Below are 16,865 nucleotides of genomic sequence, written 5' to 3' on the forward strand. Positions count from 1 at the left end.
GTAATGTCCGTATTGATCGCGTTCTGCGTGATGCGCGAGACGATCAAAACACAAACTAGCACGTCTTCTTCGGCGCATTATCTCTTCTTCGCCTGTCTCGCTCTTGCTTCCTGCTAGAGCGCCCCCTGGAGGCCGGAGGCCGTAAAAATCCATAAGTACACCGCGCCGCCGTTTAAGGTTCAAAGTAACCTTCTGAATAAAATGCATTAAAAGTTCACATTCATTACAACTTGTTTTTGGATAGCAAAATGTCAGAAGAATTGAATTTAAATGCTGATTGATTGGGTTTTAATACAATGCAGATGGTCCAAACAGCGCCACTGCTTTGTGTAATCTCTGAGTGACATGGCAGAGTAAGAGAAAGGGTTTAGAGCACAGGTGTCAAACTCAAGGCCCGGGGGGCAGATACGGCCCGCCACATCATTCTATGTGGCCCGCGAAGACAAATTGTGCATCAAATTGTGTGTCATTACTAGAATTGCAAATTGTCTTCACTTTTAATATCTTTTTTTTTAAATATTTGACCAGTTTTTACTGGTCTGATTTGAAAACGAGTTATTTGTCAGTTTGTTTTGTAGCTTTTACTGTATATAATAGTGTTAAGAGTAAAAGTGATCAAGTCATCACAAAAATCACGAAAAAAATCTTCTTTAAGCCGCACCTGACTATAAGCCGCAGGGTCCAAAATTTTGGAAAAAAGTCACGGCTTATAGTCTGGAAATTACGGTAGATGGGTGCTTTGTTTGATTAATTGTTGTTTGTTGAATGCTGTGCAAATGCTTTGCAGGCAATGTCACGCATTGGCTGGGCATTTCTGCAGAATTCCAGGGAAGGGCTGAAGATACTGGGGCCAGTCAAAGGTGTGAGAGACCTGCAGAAGAATCAGCATTGTGAGCTCCAGTCCTGACAGGATGTCTTCCTACCGCCGTCAAATTGATGGGGCCCTACCAGCTCCAGGTGTGCAGCGCATCTTTCACGGGTCAGGAGAACCAACACCCGCCTGCAAGCCTCACCCCGAGTGGTGAGCGGTTATCTTAAAGGTCTTAACAAATCAGGTCAATAACTTTTGAAGGGAAATGTGTCGCCTTGAATCCACTAGGAACCATTTGTCTAATGTTTAATGATTTCCTAAATTTCCCCCGGGATCAATAAAGTATCTTTCTCCATCTATCCATCCGTCCGTCCGTCCGTCCGTCCGTCCATCCATCCATCCATCCATCCATCCATCCATCCATCGACATGATGGCTAGCTCAATCATGATGATTGACATGATTGTTATCCGTGATAGATCTATGATTGAGCTATCTGTGATAGATTTATGATTGAGCTATGCGTGATAGATTTATGATTGAGCTATTCGTGATAGAGCTATGATTGAGCTATCCGTGATAGATCTATGATTGAGCTATCTATGATAGATCTATGTATGGATAGTGATAGATCTATGTATGGATAGATCTGACAGATGAATCTATAGAGCTATGAGATAGAGCTATATCCATCCATCTATCCATCGATCCATCCATCAATCTATCATAGACTATATGATCAATCAGCTAGATCTATGATAGATTTATCACCCGTGTATGTATGCATGTATGTGTGTGTGTGTGTGTTTGTGTGTGTGTGTGTATTATGTATGTATGTATGATGTACCAACCAAATGCCTCGGACCAAAGCTGGACCAACGACACCCAACCTGATGAAGTCATATTTCGATTGCAATTTTGCAATTTTTTTTTTATCAACAATAGACAGCAAGTAATCAGAAAGTTTAATCTGTTTAGATTCAGTCACATTAATTCCATATTTGTTTGTGCAGCAAAGTCCAACCACAAAGTCTAATTGTTTTAACTGCCAGCTGTAAACACGATTTGTTAACCCAAAAAGCCGATAGTATAGTATAGTATAGTATGGTCATAGTATTAAAAAAAATATCACTTCATGGTTCATGATTTGATTGTAAACAACAGTAGAGTCATACATTTTCATGAGCTCATAGGTCAAGAAAAGAAAAAGCTGGTACAATACTTGATTGCACTGCAACTCGGTGCTACAGATTCATTGATAACATTGCAAACACTGCCAACGATTATTGTAATTGATTTATCTGCTGGTTATTTTGTTGATGAATCATTTTTAAAAAAAATCATGTTTTAATTTATTTGAACAATAAGTATGTCAACGATTAAAGGATTTTACAAAATAATACGATCATTGAATAGGTGTCAATGTGTTTTATAACTGCATTTTTAAGTTTTCGTCAGCAGTCTCAGTATCAGGGTAAACAGGCTGGCATCGAGACAACACAAGTTCAAGTGTTAGCTAACAATGGCAAAGATCCTAAGAGTTGTTGTTCTAGTGCAAAGGTTTTGGTTCATCTCCCACCCCGCCAGCGAGACGAAACACTGCAAGGCTCACTTCATGTACCAACGAGTCAGCGCTCTCCTAAAAAAAGCAAACACACACAAAGGGTGTAAGCAGCAGCATCTAAGGCTCAGAAGTTAAGTTGTCCTCACCTGAGTGCCCGCCTCAGCGTAAACCCTGACCACGTCCTCGGTGCCGGACGGCCTCACGAAAGCGCGAGCTTGTCGATACTTTGCCACGGAGGCGTCGATGGCGTCCTGCAGGCCCGCTGGGCTCACTGCACGTCTTTCGGCGTCTGTTGTGTCGATCACCCGCCGGTCCGCTACCTGCCACACGCGCGCACACACAGGTTCGCAATGACAAGCAGATGGAGGAAAAAGCACCAAGCGTGCATGTTTGCCTTGCCTTGACTTTAAGCTGCCTGTTGGGCAGGTCGGTGTAGATGGCGTCCCACTGCTGCACAGTCATTCCCTTCAAGGCCAATATGGCCTCGATCAGCAGCATGTCAGAAATGGCGTCGCCTACTGTCTGTGGGAGGAACAGCACACAGCAGTCATGACTCAAGATGATTACGGTGGACTTAGTACCTGGTTAGTGACGTTGATGGTGTGCTGCAAAAGAATGGCCGCTCTCTTCCTTGTGTCATTTGTGTTGACGTCCTCAGCCAATTGCTTGATCTTCTCCTCGGCTGCACGGCTGAACAACACCTGGACAGAGGCAACTTGTTTATAACGTGGCAGTGAGACTCCACTTTTACATTGATCTGGGAGACTGTTTTCATATCTCATTAAATGCTACTGTTTTGGTTAGCAAGCGGGCGGGGGGAGATCACGCTAGAATTTAACACTTACCGTCCCGTGGCCGTTAGCTTCAAAGTAAACGCTGATGTCAAATTTTTGCGCTGCATGATGAAGGTGCTTCACTCCCGTCTTTGTGCACTTCACAATCACCTGAACCAAAGCAAAAACATTTGTTAGCGTTTCCTTTGCGTGAACGTAACAATGTGCGTGCTCACGTTCATGGTGTCCTCCAAGTAGAGCGTAGAGCTGCTGTTAGCATACGCCGTTTGCACCACCACTATCTTCAAATTTAGGCCGGTCTATGTGAAACATACATTTTTATCAGCAGTGGTCTACTAGCTGCAAAAAAAAAAAAAAAAGAAAATCAAACACAGGATGCCTTTCATACCTGCATGAGCAGTTCATTGAGGAATGTGCTAATGAGCGTCGCTATCTTGTCTCCGTCCAGCAAGTGGAAGCGGTCGTCGGAGTCGGTGTAGTAGTAAACGATGCGGTCGGCGTCTCCGTCAAATGAACAGCAGCGCTCGCCACGCTGGACCTTGATGCCTACCACGGAAACAGAGAAGAAAACTTCTAATAAACATTATAAAACATTACATAAAAACACCGTATTCAAATGAATACACAGATAATAATGTCTTTGACACATTCCTTGCCAATCACAATTGCACCAAATTCAACAGTCGGCGCATCCCACCTGTGGGCAGCTTTTGCTGCACTTTGACAAAGTCGGCCCCGCACTGATGGTTGAGCTTTCCGTGCCCTTCGTTGAAGAGGGAAATCTGCAGCTCTCTCTTGAGGTGATGCTCCATCTCGCGCAGCTTCAGTGCGCCGATGCCATTGGCGCCGTCCACCGTCAGGTGCTTCTGGTCATCCGTGCGGTTGGGTGTCTACGCAAAAGACACTGCTGATGACCTTTTACTTTATCTACCTGCCTATTTGTAATTGCTATTCCAATTATTTTTTATTTAAACAGCTACCTGCTCACAGACTACAAAGCAAGTAACTTACATTTTTGGTGAGCTCGATAAATGCCCGGCAGAGTTTAATGTAGTATCCTTCCACCGTGGCTTCGCCGTAGCGCCCCTGCGTGTTGTGACAGCAAACCATGTAGTGGAGCTGTGGCGTGGTTACCAAGCCGTAGTCTTATTGGACAGACGGATGTAAGCAGTTTAAGATTTCACAGCCAAGATATAAACTCCTATACGGCTTTGTGATGCTAACCTTTGCTGCACCCTCCCAATGAGGACACGCCATCCAGGACCGCTCGAGACAGGCTATGACTGCTGCTCCTGTGAATTTGTTTCTTTGTTAACCAACATATAAATCAACAAACACTGAAGCAAATCAATATAAATATTCATAGGCAAATATACTACAAATCAATATAAATATTCATAGGCAAATATACTAAGTCCTCTGTTAAAACATGTCTAATCTACCAAATTGACCCGTGTTATCAGGCATTCCACTGCACCTGGTGTCTTTGCCCACAAACACCAAGGCTTTCTGGCTCTTATCGATGTCTTCCTTTTCCACAATATCCTCAAGCACCGCAAGCAACTGCTGCTGCTCCGCGTTGGCCAGCCGGGTGGCGTAGTCCTCCCAACCAGTCGTCACCATCTCGCCCATGGGGTCAATCAGCTTCACTCCATTGTCTTCCTGCGGGACTAATAGGAAGTTAGGACAGAGGAAGGTGTCACGTTTAAACTACGGTGAGGAGCACCTCGGGGTTGTGGGAGGCAGTGACCATGACCCCGATAGCGGCTTTGGTCTGTTTGGATCGCAGCGTGGCCAGCAGACCCATGCGGAACATCACGTGATCAAGACGGCCAGCCTTGGTCCTGAAGCCAGCAGTGCCATACTGCAAGATCAAGCCTGGGGGTTTGGGGTGCACCTCAGACAGTTTGGACACTTCCTCCAAGTGGGCCATCGCTGAAACAAACATCACAAAGACATCAGTCAGCCAGATGTGAGATTAATTTGACAATGATTGGAAGCATAACTAAAGTACTTCTGGAATGGCAAATGATAAATGAGTCATTTGTAGATTAGTTTAAAAACTCTGAAGACCGTTTGTATTAATAAAAGTATAACAGCGTTAGGGTTAAAATATACTTTAATGTCGACACTGACAGAACTAAAAAAAAAACAATACAGGAAAGGCAAAGTTCAAATTCCATGAATACGCCCAACTGATATTCTCGACCATAATTCATTCAGACAACCACAACACCAAATTGATGCTAACAAAACTGTCGAGAGTCTGCAAACATGCAAATTCGCTGCACTGAATTGGATAAGACTTACTGTTTGTTGTTTGCAATATTATTTGCAACGAGGACAGGTGTTGTGCTCGATTTGGTTCCCCCTGTTGTGCTCGATTTGGTTCCCCCGTGAGATTTTGTTCCCCCTGCCGCGGGAGCGCGCACGCCTTGTTTGGAAAGCGAAAAACCGATGCCGTACGGCGTCAGCACTATGCTGTTTTCAATAAAAACATGAAGAATTCACGTTTGCGTCAGTCAATTTTAATTTTTATAAAGGATTATTCTCATTTGATGTCTTTAAATTCATCCGCGTTCTGCCATTGAAGCGGGGTGCATTCAAAGACCAGTCATATAGACGGAACACTCACTTACTTCACCAAAAAGCAACGATATAATTACGTGAGCTCTTTGCATAAACCTCGATGCAAAGAAACTCCTCCTTTTGGGAACCGTTACATGCTACAAGGAGTATATATTACAAAGGAGACTTTATTCTTAATTGTGATCATCATTCATCCATCCATTTTATTACTCAGGTATTGAATGATATAGTTAAAAGCTGACACTATAGCAATGTCAAACGTGTTCATTTAAGAAAAAGCCACACACGTTTTGTGATCAAATCTTTCATAACGAGAATGATTTGGGTGAATTGATTTGAATGAATAATTGAGAAGAAATTTCAGTTCTGAAGGCTCCTTTTGTCCCAAGCAAAGTGAAAGGTGGTTGGATAAAAATTGTAACAGGAACGCTATAAAAAATGTCAAGCCATGAATATTTGTGCCCCCCTCCCATTTTGAGAACGGTGAGTCCTGGACATCGACTGGCTTTTTTTCCGTCTTCCTGGGGGTCTGTTCAGGTAGTGTGGCAAATTTGAACAGGTTCCCTCATTCCTAGGCCAAATTACAGGGGGGGAACATATCCTCACGGCGGCCCCGTGAGGACAGGTTCCCCCCCCCCCCCCCTTATTTTGAGAACGGTGAGTCCTGGACATCGACTGGCTTTTTTTCTGTCTTCCTGGGGGTCTGTTCAGGTAGTGTGGCAAATTTGAACAGGTTCCCTCATTCCTAGGCCAAATTACAGGGGGGGAACATATTCTCACGGCGGCCCCGTGAGGATATGTTCCCCCCCCCCCCCTTATTTTGAGAACGGTGAGTCCTAGACTCCAACTGTTTTTTTTCCTGTCTTTCTGAGGGTCTTCTCAGGTAGTGTGGCGAATTTGAACAGGTTCCCTCATTCCTAGGCCAAATTACAGGGGGGCACCCGTGAGGATATGTTCCCCCCCTGTAACTTGGGCTAGGAATGAGGGAACCTGTTCAAATTTGCCACACTACCTGAGCAGACCCCCAGGAAGACAGAAAAAAAGCCAGTCGATGTCCAGGACTCACCGTTCTCAAAATGGGAGGGGGGCAAAAATATTCACGGCTTGACATTTTTTTACAGCGTTCCTGTTACAATTTGTATCCCACCACCTTTCACTTTGCTTGGGACAAAAGGAGCCTTCAGAACTGAAATTTCTTCTCAATTATTCATTCAAATCAATTCACTCAAATCATTCTCGTTATGAAAGATTTGATCACAAAACGTGTGTGGCTTTTTCTTAAATGAACACGTTTGACATTGCTATAGTGTCACCTTTTAATTATATTGCGCTGTCATTTTAAAGCAAATTAATAAATGCAACAATATTAATTTGCTTTGAAAATACCTGAGTAATAAAATGGATGGATGAATGATGATCACAATTAAGTATAAAGTCTCCTTTGTAATATATACTCCTTGTAGCATGTAACGGTACCTAAAAGGAGGAGTTTCTTTGCATCGAGGTTTATGCAAAGAGCTCACGTAATTATATCGTTGCTTTTTGGTGAAGTAAGTGAGTGTTCCGTCTGTACGACTGGTCTTTGAATGCACCCCGCTTCAATGGCAGAACGCGGATGAATTTAAAGACATCCAATGAGAATAATCCTTTATAAAAATTAAAATTGACTGACGCAAACGTGAATTCTTCATGTTTTTATTGAAAACAACATAGTGCTGACGCCGTACGACGCCGTACGGTATCGGTTTTTCGCTTTCCAAACAAGGGGTGCGCGCTCCCGCGGCAGGGGGAACCAAATCGAGCACAACACCGGATATGTGAATCCTTCGCCTACGTGGCTCAACTTCCGTGTACGTCAGGACGCTGGGCGTGCCATAAATTTTCATAAATTCAATGCTCAATAGCGCTATCTGCTGGTCAATTGTAGAAATAAAAAATGATAACCATACTGTTAGACTTTTCCTTACTCGTTCAAGACAACAAACGATATAATCGAGATGTATTTTAATTATGGTGTCTATTTTAAAACGAAAAAAAAAATCAATGAACCAGTCGTATTTGTGGATACTTCTCGTGCATCGTGCAAACCTATGTGCTAGCAACTTCATTTTCGGACCAGTATGTTGACAAAATCTCTGATGTTAGGTTCGATTCAGTCGTGCTGAACCCACGTGATGGTGATTTATTGATCCTTTGTGAGGAAAAATTGCTGCAGATAATAAATGGCCGGATGGATAAGCCTGTTGGCTTGTGACTCGTGTGTCCTCCCCTTTAAGAGACAGGCTGGTTCGTGTGTCAACCACCCATGTCCAAGTACCCTCTGGCGGGTGGGCTATACTGATGGAGAATAAATAAATGAGCGTAAGGGAAGGTGCATAGGGATTTCCGTCGTGGCTTCTTTGCTCCTCCTCCACGTCCATTTTTTTTTTTTTGCGCATTCGATGCCGCAGAAAAGCGCCGCACATTTTGGACGTTTGGAAGGAATAATCCGGAGCGGATAACGCACCTATGGAGCGTTGATTTCAATCCAAAAAGGAAAAATTGCGCGTGTTGTTTGGAACGATTGTAAGGCTAGGGAAGAGCGGCTTGTTACGTAACCAAGAGACGTCTGAGCTGTCCACCGTGCTGAAAAGCGTACATCGCGTATATTCAAGCCGGCAAAAGCTCTTTTTATCCCTTAAAAAGCTCTATTCGATGACCCATCAATCATCTTGGGGCTGTTTTTCCATCTATACAGGGAGAAGGTCACAGGCTCGTTTGCTGTACAGCTAGATCGAGTTTTTTAATTTTTTTTTAAATTATTTTTTTTATTAAGCATTCCAGATAAGGGGGTCTAAATGTCGGGTCAGACGCTCACGGACCGCATCGCTGCGGCCCAGTACCAGCTGACGGGTTCGGACATGGCCAGGGCCGTGTGTAAGGCTACAACGCACGAAGTGATGGCGCCCAAGAAGAAGCACCTGGAGTGTGAGTATTGCGTGCCCCGTTTAGTCAATCAGTCAGTCAGGCAGGCAGGCAGGCAGGCAGGCAGGCAGGCAGGCCGGCCGGCAGACCGACAGGCAGGCAGGCAGGCAGGCAGGCAGGCAGGCAGGCAGGCAGGCAGGCAGGCAGGCAGGCAGGCAGGCAGGCAGGCAGGCAGGCAGGCAGGCAGGCAGGCAGGCAGGCAGGCAGGCAGGCAGGCAGGCAGGCAGGCAGGCAGGCAGGCAGGCCCTTTTGCTGCATGCGGGCGTGCGCACGCAAATGTGGCGAAGAACCAGTAAGGATGATTTAGCAGGCACAATGGCCAAGGCTCAGAGCAACACAACTACATAAACACACATCATGTCCTTGTCGTCATGGAGACAAATAAAAAGTCAGCATTGCATGCAGGCGGGCGTGTTAGCAATTAGCTTGTAGCATCTGCACTAGTTGACTGATTTACGGGTTTAATTTGATGCGAGGGCAAGATTGCAGCTCAATTTAAGACTGTAAATAACCAATCTGTATTTATTACGTGTATTTTCTTTGCGTACTGTTGTGCTGTATGTAAGTAAGCAAACTATTTCCATAATAATAATAGTAATTTTCACAAAAAAATTGCTTTGTCAGGGAAAGCCCACGAGAACATCTCAAGTTTGTTAAGGGTACTTTTAATGTCAGTTTGAATTTTTTTAGACTTGTTCTTTCTTACCCTAACCCTTAAGATTTTTTTTTTTTTTTTTAGTCAGGTTGTTATGGATCACACCAGTGGTGGTAAAAGTTTTGACCTAATTTATCATGGTCTAATTTTTTTTTTCTTCTTTACATCGGCAAAACCTTTGCATGAAAACACGGCCGTGTCGACTATTTATATCCACTATTGTCATGGAATTGATGAATTTTGGCCTGGCAGGACAGACATGATGCGTGTGCGTCGAGTTTTTTGCTCTGATCTTTACTGCCACTTGTGCTCTCGTGTCTTCCATTGTGATCTGCTCCCCTTGTGAATAATTCACTCATCGGCCAATGCTGCCCTGCATTATTTACACTGCAAAAGGCGACAATGTAGGATTGCTTTTCTTGCCACATCTTCAAACTGAACCTAAAAATCGCCAGGCTCAGCACCATCACCATCACTACACAATTTCCGTTTGTCTTGCACTGACCGGCGTGATGCTATCTTGCTAATAAGAACTCTGTAGGATCACTTGTTGCCATGACGACACACGCATTCAGATGTACATTATTAAGAGAACCCGGAGACCCAATACAGAGACGTGTTCCTTAATACAGTCTCTATATTTAAAGATAATGGAGGAACACGTGCAAAGACAGAACAATGTCGAACGGAATTGTGGAGCAGTAGTGTTAATCTCTTTTTCACCGTTATGTTTTTTTTTTTTGGGCTGTGGCTAGAACAGCGCCGTGGTGACGCGCTTGAGTCACTCCCAAGTCTTATTTTGGGGACTCATCTCTTGTACGATTGGCTTTTCAATGGAGCGTCCCGGTCTACCCATTGAAGCGGCCTGCCTAACAGGGGAGCTCGCAGATCATTCTTAGAAGCGGCGGATTATCGTAAGAGTCTTTCTATAGCTCAAGTCAATCTTCATTAGCAAGTTTATTATCCGTGTTTGTTTACTACAAGTGACAATTTGGTAAAACGTTTAAGGTGACTGGTGGCGTATGAGCGAGTGTTGAAAGAACACTTATGAGATTACATAAACGGCCATTGCTTGCGCTGGACGGCGGGTGTCAGCCATGTTGCATGTGCAGCATGTCAACAGCAACGACATGGAAATATGCGAGCAGTGACGTGCGGGTGCCCTAAAAAAAAACTAATGACAATTTTAGTGGCCACTCTGTCTCCAAACTGTGTTGCCGGTCTGCACTTGAGTGGGCTGATCTAGCTGATCTATTTTTGGAGAGGCCAAGGTCCGCTCTGTCGAACGGCCTTCGGCCACTTCCATAACAAAGCCAATACTTGATGCTCGCCTTTTTGCTGACGTCAATGTCACCGCCTTCGAGATCCTCATAACTGTACATATGTACTTGCCGGACACAACATTAGGTACACTTCAAAAGTCACATCATTTGTAATTTTGCTGACTTTGTAGGGAGCACTATCGAGGCATCAAATGAAAATCTTTTCACCTTTGCAGACCTGGTGTCGGCCACCAACACCACCAACGTGAACATCCCGCAGATGGCCGACACGCTTTTCGAGCGGGCCACCAACGCCAGCTGGGTGGTGGTCTTCAAGGCCCTGGTCACCACCCACCACATGTGTGTGCACGGCAATGAGGTAGGTACACCTTTGTCCGCGTCCTTTACGCAAAACTCTGTGCTGCTTTTGAAATGCTCTCCTTTCCTTTGCAGAGGTTCATCCAGTACTTGGCCTCCAGGACTTCGCTCTTTAACCTCAGCAACTTCATCGACAAAACTGGCTCGAATGGTAAAAAGAACATGTTTGGGCAACAGTGAAACACCGTTTATCCAGATTTGTTCTATGCATTATGCGCTGACGCTAAAGTAGCCAAAGGTGTTTTAGCCACGCACCCAAAAGTCAGGAATAGGAAAATGGTGAAAAACTGTTTTCTTTAGAAACAAGTCATTGAAATTCTCGCCTCTCTTTCAAAGGCTACGACATGTCCACGTTCATCAGACGGTACGGCCGCTACCTGAATGAAAAAGCCTTCGCCTACCGCCAGATGGCTTTCGACTTCACTCGAGTTAAGAAAGGGTACGACGGCGTCGGCGACCGCGCCCTCTTTCAATGCGCCGACTTGATTTCAAGTGTGTTTGCCGAGCAGAGCCGAGGGGGTGATGAGGACCATGACCACGGAGAAGCTCTTGAAGGGCATGCCCGTCTTGCAGACTCAGATCGACACGCTTCTGGAGTTTGACGTGAGTTGCTATGATTTCACGTCTTTGGCGGCTTTTAGTAATTATTTTTGTCTTACCCGTTCGGTGTCAGGTTCATCCTAAGGAGCTGAACAACGGCATCATCAACGCCGCTTTCTTGCTGCTCTTCAAGGACTTGGTCAAGCTCTTTGCATCCTACAACGATGGCATCATCAACATGTTGGGTCAGTTTGGAAACAAGATAAAAACAACTCAAGTGTGTGCAAATTCCACGATTGTGACTATTTTGTTTTGATACAGAGAAATATTTCAAGATGAAAAAGAGCGACTGTAAGGAAGCGTTAGAGATCTACAAGAGGTTCCTTACTCGGGTGACTAAAATCGGGGAGTTCATGAAGCTGGCGGAGGTATTTGCTAACATGCCACGGGTGAACTATTTGAACACAAACACGGCAACACGGCTACACTGACGATATAACAAAACTTTTTTTCTTTCTTCAGACCGTTGGAGTTGACAAAAATGACATCCCCGACATTAACTATGTAAGTTACTCTGAAGCGCATGTATGTAGACACTTGCCACTTCTCACCCGCCACCTTGATCCCCCCCTACCCTCCCTCCTCTCCCAGTGTTTCCACCCCAACGTGGTGGTGGACCTGGCAGACTTGGATGACGACGACTGTCCGTTTAAACCTCCAGAGGAGGAGCCGGTAACCGTAGCGATGGCCGAGTGCCTGCTCGCAGGATGGCGTGTCAGCATGCTGGGCCTAATCGCGTTTGACACACGAGCCAGACACACACTTTGTGTGTTTGTAGTCTTCAAAAAAACATGTCACGGTAGTTGGATGTTGTTTTCAGTGGCGGGACATTAAAAGCTAATTTTTAATATTTTGTGTTTTGACTGCTGTGTGTGGATGTAAAATTCTTTTTTTGTCCAATCAGACGTGTTGCTATGGCAATCTAATCTCCCCACAGCCTTCACAATCAGTTATTTCATTTATTTTTTATGTGTCGTTTCCATGCGATAGGCCCCCAGCAGTATCCTGGAGTCTCTGGAAACGCACATGAATGGCCTGGAGGACATCAAGGGTGGCAAGAAGGGGTAAGTTGCGCTTTCATGTCCGTTCATGAAAATGTCCCAAAAAAGCTTGCAAAAATGTTTTTGAGCCAGGAAGTGTCCATCTATGAAAGAATCAATGAGGCTTGATGGCTGTCTTTAATTTTCCTTTAATCCTTGCTATCTTTTATCCCCCTTTTCGTTCATTTGGGATCACCAGTGAAGGGTGAGCATAAATATTGGCTTTGGGGTTCAGCAACCTCGACCTCTTTGATTGTTACTCTATTTGTTTTTATATTCACATGGGAACCAAGGAGGTGATCCCGTGGGAATAGATATGAAATTAGTAGCCCACCTGACAGGACTGTTGGTGTTGTTTTGACCGCATGTGTGAAGTCTACAAGACACACATGCGATAAGAGAGTGCCATATGAATCATAATGCAATGTGGTCTCGCAAGAATTTAGTCAAAAGATTTAACCTGTTTTCCATTCAATGCACTATATTTATACAAATATTGCACTACATTTATACAAATATTTAAAAAAAAAATAATGATCCCAATGGGTTGAATTATTCAAAATTCAATTAAAATGTATGTGAATTATTTTGCATGTTTTTGTATTCTAAATAATATACAGCATATAAAATCTGACTAAATTCTTCCAGACCAGCCTGCAAAATATGAAGAAGTTTATTCATTTGAGCACAAAACCAAATTATTGACATTGGGATGAACCCTTCATATGGTCACATGATCAAGTTTTGAATTGTAGCATTCATTCCATTTATAATTTTCTTACTGAAGTACGTTTTTCACACTAAGTGCTTTCCCTTTTTTCATTTGATTCTATTAGGTCTCCGACTAAGGTAAGCCGCACATTTCTACTGATTTCTACTTTTGCTTCATCCTTGTGTCTGACCACAAGCGTGATTGCGTACGTCGCAGGGTTCTCCCACAAACAACGTGTCTCCGACTTCGACTCCGGCCAAATCGTCAAACGCCGTCCCAGCACTGCAGCCTCCACCTGGGGAGAGCACGGCTGCTGCCGCTACGGCTGCACCTGAGCCAGCGGAAGAGTACGTAGCAGCTTCATTCCTTGAGCTTAATGCTAACATGTAAGGCAAAATGCCATACATGGGCTAGCAGAAATTAGCATACACGTTACAGTGATTCTACACCTTCCTACGACTTCTAGTTTAACACACATGGTGCAGCAACACTTACAAACAACGCTCACAGCCACATACAAAAACATTTCTACCTTTAATACAGTTCCTTGTTGGACCTGGATCCTCTGTCCTCTTCTGGCCCACCAGCAGCATCCGCAGGCCCCACATCCTGGGGAGGTAAGATCCCAACATGTCCACTCTGAAAACGCACCTCTTTTATGAAGGTGGCACCGGCTTCCCGATAACGGGTTTGTCTTAGCCCGGGATTAGGGGATTCGTCCGTAATCTAACCACCCGAGTTAAACTAACTCTACCAGAATCAATCTAATTTCTTTACGACGCCAATCCCTCTCAAGTCACCCGAAGCTCGAGCCGAGTAACTCAATTCGAGGCAAGACTTCGAAGTGACCGCATCGTATTGATGGCTCCCCTTTTTTCTGTTTGAAGCTGTTGTTATGTTACGGATATTTTTAGATGTCTTTGTTAAGACCTCAAGGATTCGTTAATTTACTAGAGCGCCCTCGCCCTAGCTGAGCTCAAGATAACTACTTCGAACCAGATATGACAATTCCTGATGTTAAGGATTAAACCTGTCTTCACTTTAAAAAGAATTGAACGGCTTTAAAGAATGACTACGGTAGGGGAATAAAAACATTTTAAAGTTGTAATTACTGCATATAAAACCATGCTCAACATAGTTACTACGAAATAATCGATAACCGAATTAAGGCTTAAGAAGAGATTTAATGAATAAGCAAGCAAAAGAATTACAAGTCGAAAAAACAAAGAAAACAAGACTCACCCACTCAAAACAGAAGAGGAGACTAAAGGTCTAAAAACCTATTTGGTTGAACAAGTCGAGTGATCAGCTCTCCTTTGTTCCAAAATCCGAATTATGTTTAAAAAATAGGAAAGGTTCCGGCCGTGAGGAGCGTAGCCTAAAAAGTAAAATTGGCGACTTCCCCTTTCTGCCCGGAGCGGCTGTCTCCTCTGCCCTTCCTCGAAGCTTAAGATTTGACCAAGTCCAATTTGAAGACTCTGGAAATTCATTTTAGTAGATTTTAGTTCAATCTCAAAAAGAATGAAAAATCCATCTTCGTTCTTTTACTCCGGGCAGCGTCACGGCTAACGCCCTGACTAGGAAGAAGCGCCGCTTTGCATTCGGGTATCATATTTATAGGCTTCCGGCATTACCTCATTGGAATATGTAGATAAAAAGTCAGAATCCCTGCACCTCTGATTGTCTTGGCAAACCTGCTTCAAGCAGCAACCACTGCGCCCGGCAGCCACCGGCTACCGGATGCAGGTGTTTCCTGTTTTGCTCGTTCTTTCCCTACTAGCCCTTAATGTCTCCTCTCAACTTAATATATTCAGGTATGGATGGAACACCAATGTTAAATACAGGTTGGACAAAACATTGCAACATTCACATATATCTTGTCTAATAAAGATCAATCTCAACCCATAATAGTACTTAACATAATAATGGGTTCCTCCAACTTAAACAGAAATATTATATTGCTCAAGCTGTTACATCTTAAAATTATGGCATGGCAAACTCATATTCCAAAATTGTGCGTTGCTACGTGTTTGAACAGGTCGTGTCCTCCCAATTGCTAACAATTTAATTTATTAGATTTGTTAATTTCCATCAGGTCACCCCATGTCAAGCTTTAACACCATCTCCTGGTGAAATTTTGGAACTACTACATGTTTTGGGATAGCCAATATGCCTGGGCCAAATTCAATACCTAATTTTACACCATCTTGTACCACCATGCCACTTGACAAAACTAAAAGACTGAATTTAAGGAATGGCAGATCATTAAGTAGTAGTTAAAAGTAGTTTAAAAAAATAGCTGACGACTTGTGTTGTTCTTTCCACAGACCTTCTCGGATCAGGTGAGTGTTTTCATCCTTATTTTGCACATGGTGCTTCTGTTTTTCAAGTCGGGGCTTTCCTGGCTGAAACACAATCAGAAGCAACGTTATTTATTCGCAGTAGTTTACTCTATTCATCTCATGATCGTGGCGATATTGATTTAATCGAGTAAGTCCCAGGTACCAAAAGCACGGCCCACCGATGTTCAAATGTTCTGCCAATGTTTTTTAGTGTGTTCCGGGTCCCGTTCGACTCTCAATGTGTCTCGCTGACTTCCTTGTTTGTCTCCTCTAACGATCGCTTTTAGTCTCAGTGGTCTTGTTCTTGTGTCTCTTTCTTCCTTCTCCCTACACATCCTCCATTGTCTGAATTTGGTTTACAACAACGGGGTCAACTCCTTTGGAAAATTGTTGACTGGAATTTTGCTTTGCTTAATTGGACTTTATTTGAATTTTCTACCCGCTCAACATGGGGTGGCTTTACTTTATTTGGGGTCTGCAACCCCCACCCCCCTCGCACAACCCCTTCACCCCTTTCCTCAGAAATGGGCGATTCCTTGCTAGCCGAGCCCGCTCTGGCTGCGGAGGCCGCCGCCCCCTCCCCTGCCGCCGCCGACTCCACGCCTGCCCCCACCGCGCCAGAAGCTGGAGTCCCTCTAGCTGCTCACAGTAGCACGGCGGCCGCCACCTCCCCTGGCGCCACCAATATGGATCTGTTAGGAGGTTAGTGGGCTTCCACCGAGCAGGGTTGCCTCCTCGACATCCTCTCAGGGAAGCTCATCCCCCCCCCCCCCGCACAAGAACCCGTCTAGTGATGTGATGCCACGCTTAGATGCATGCGCAGACATATTTCAATTACAGCCCGTATTTGTCCAAGCTTTCTTGTAAGTAGCTCAAATTCACAGGCTGTAATCTAAAAATCACTTTTCAAACGCTTTTCATAGACACGTAAAATGATAGACCTGCTTTTCGCTGCCCGTCCGTCTATCAAAATTGCCCCGTGGCATCACCGCGTGCGGAGCCACTACTGTTTGTCTCGTAATGTGAGATTGCCTCCTCGTCTGTGCTCCCAATTGTCTGTCCACCTTTGTGTCCAAGGCCAGACTTTGCTTTTGTCTTTCCTTCCTCTCTTCTGCATCTCATTTGGTCTTCTGTTTTCTCTTTTCGTGTGGGGGG

At 44.3% G+C, this 16,865-nt stretch overlaps 2 protein-coding genes and 1 long non-coding RNA gene across 20 annotated transcripts in view; 2 read left to right on the top strand and 1 right to left on the bottom strand.

Annotated features, from left to right (window-relative positions):
* Positions 1-2,210, top strand: LOC148381989 (uncharacterized). Its single transcript, XR_015854409.1, has 2 exons — positions 1-177; positions 788-2,210. It is a non-coding gene; the product is annotated as an uncharacterized LOC148381989 (long non-coding RNA).
* The window catches only part of pgm3 (phosphoglucomutase 3), a 26,788-nt gene continuing 11,681 nt past the window's right edge, over positions 1,759-16,865 (bottom strand). For 2 of the 6 annotated variants that reach the window (XM_088362152.1, XM_088362153.1), the window contains 15 exons: positions 14,611-15,773; positions 13,901-13,977; positions 11,676-11,772; positions 4,895-5,103; positions 4,646-4,830; positions 4,393-4,460; positions 4,180-4,313; positions 3,866-4,058; positions 3,557-3,714; positions 3,384-3,467; positions 3,220-3,318; positions 2,956-3,075; positions 2,774-2,896; positions 2,521-2,694; positions 1,759-2,449 (listed from right to left, as the gene is read on the bottom strand). In XM_088362152.1, coding sequence (XP_088218278.1) covers positions 2,360-2,449; positions 2,521-2,694; positions 2,774-2,896; positions 2,956-3,075; positions 3,220-3,318; positions 3,384-3,467; positions 3,557-3,714; positions 3,866-4,058; positions 4,180-4,313; positions 4,393-4,460; positions 4,646-4,830; positions 4,895-5,101 — 1,635 coding nt within the window. In that variant the 5' untranslated portion in view covers positions 5,102-5,103; positions 11,676-11,772; positions 13,901-13,977; positions 14,611-15,773 and the 3' untranslated portion in view covers positions 1,759-2,359. Of the gene's footprint in view, positions 2,450-2,520; positions 2,695-2,773; positions 2,897-2,955; positions 3,076-3,219; positions 3,319-3,383; positions 3,468-3,556; positions 3,715-3,865; positions 4,059-4,179; positions 4,314-4,392; positions 4,461-4,645; positions 4,839-4,894; positions 5,104-5,478; positions 5,735-11,675; positions 11,789-13,900; positions 13,978-14,610; positions 15,774-16,865 lie in introns of those variants that run through there. The other 4 variants (XM_088362154.1, XM_088362155.1, XM_088362151.1 and 1 more) reach the window with 4 other exon arrangements.
* LOC148381991 (clathrin coat assembly protein AP180-like) overlaps positions 8,041-16,865 on the top strand; it is a 13,468-nt gene continuing 4,643 nt past the window's right edge. For 5 of the 13 annotated variants that reach the window (XM_088362141.1, XM_088362147.1, XM_088362137.1 and 2 more), the window contains exons 1-14: positions 8,044-8,724; positions 10,875-11,017; positions 11,092-11,167; positions 11,353-11,455; positions 11,526-11,619; positions 11,690-11,801; positions 11,878-11,984; positions 12,079-12,120; positions 12,607-12,680; positions 13,493-13,505; positions 13,585-13,715; positions 13,912-13,985; positions 15,696-15,710; positions 16,233-16,412. In XM_088362141.1, coding sequence (XP_088218267.1) covers positions 8,595-8,724; positions 10,875-11,017; positions 11,092-11,167; positions 11,353-11,455; positions 11,526-11,619; positions 11,690-11,801; positions 11,878-11,984; positions 12,079-12,120; positions 12,607-12,680; positions 13,493-13,505; positions 13,585-13,715; positions 13,912-13,985; positions 15,696-15,710; positions 16,233-16,412 — 1,294 coding nt within the window. In that variant the 5' untranslated portion in view covers positions 8,044-8,594. Of the gene's footprint in view, positions 8,725-10,874; positions 11,018-11,091; positions 11,168-11,352; positions 11,456-11,525; positions 11,620-11,689; positions 11,802-11,877; positions 11,985-12,078; positions 12,121-12,606; positions 12,681-13,492; positions 13,506-13,584; positions 13,716-13,911; positions 13,986-15,695; positions 15,711-16,232; positions 16,413-16,865 lie in introns of all 13 variants that reach the window. The other 8 variants (XM_088362136.1, XM_088362140.1, XM_088362143.1 and 5 more) reach the window with 4 other exon arrangements.

The sequence above is a fragment of the Syngnathus floridae genome, chromosome 19 (assembly GCF_059516105.1).
Source record: "Syngnathus floridae isolate MCC-2025c chromosome 19, RoL_Sflo_1.0, whole genome shotgun sequence".
Classification (NCBI taxonomy): Eukaryota; Metazoa; Chordata; class Actinopteri; order Syngnathiformes; family Syngnathidae; genus Syngnathus; species Syngnathus floridae.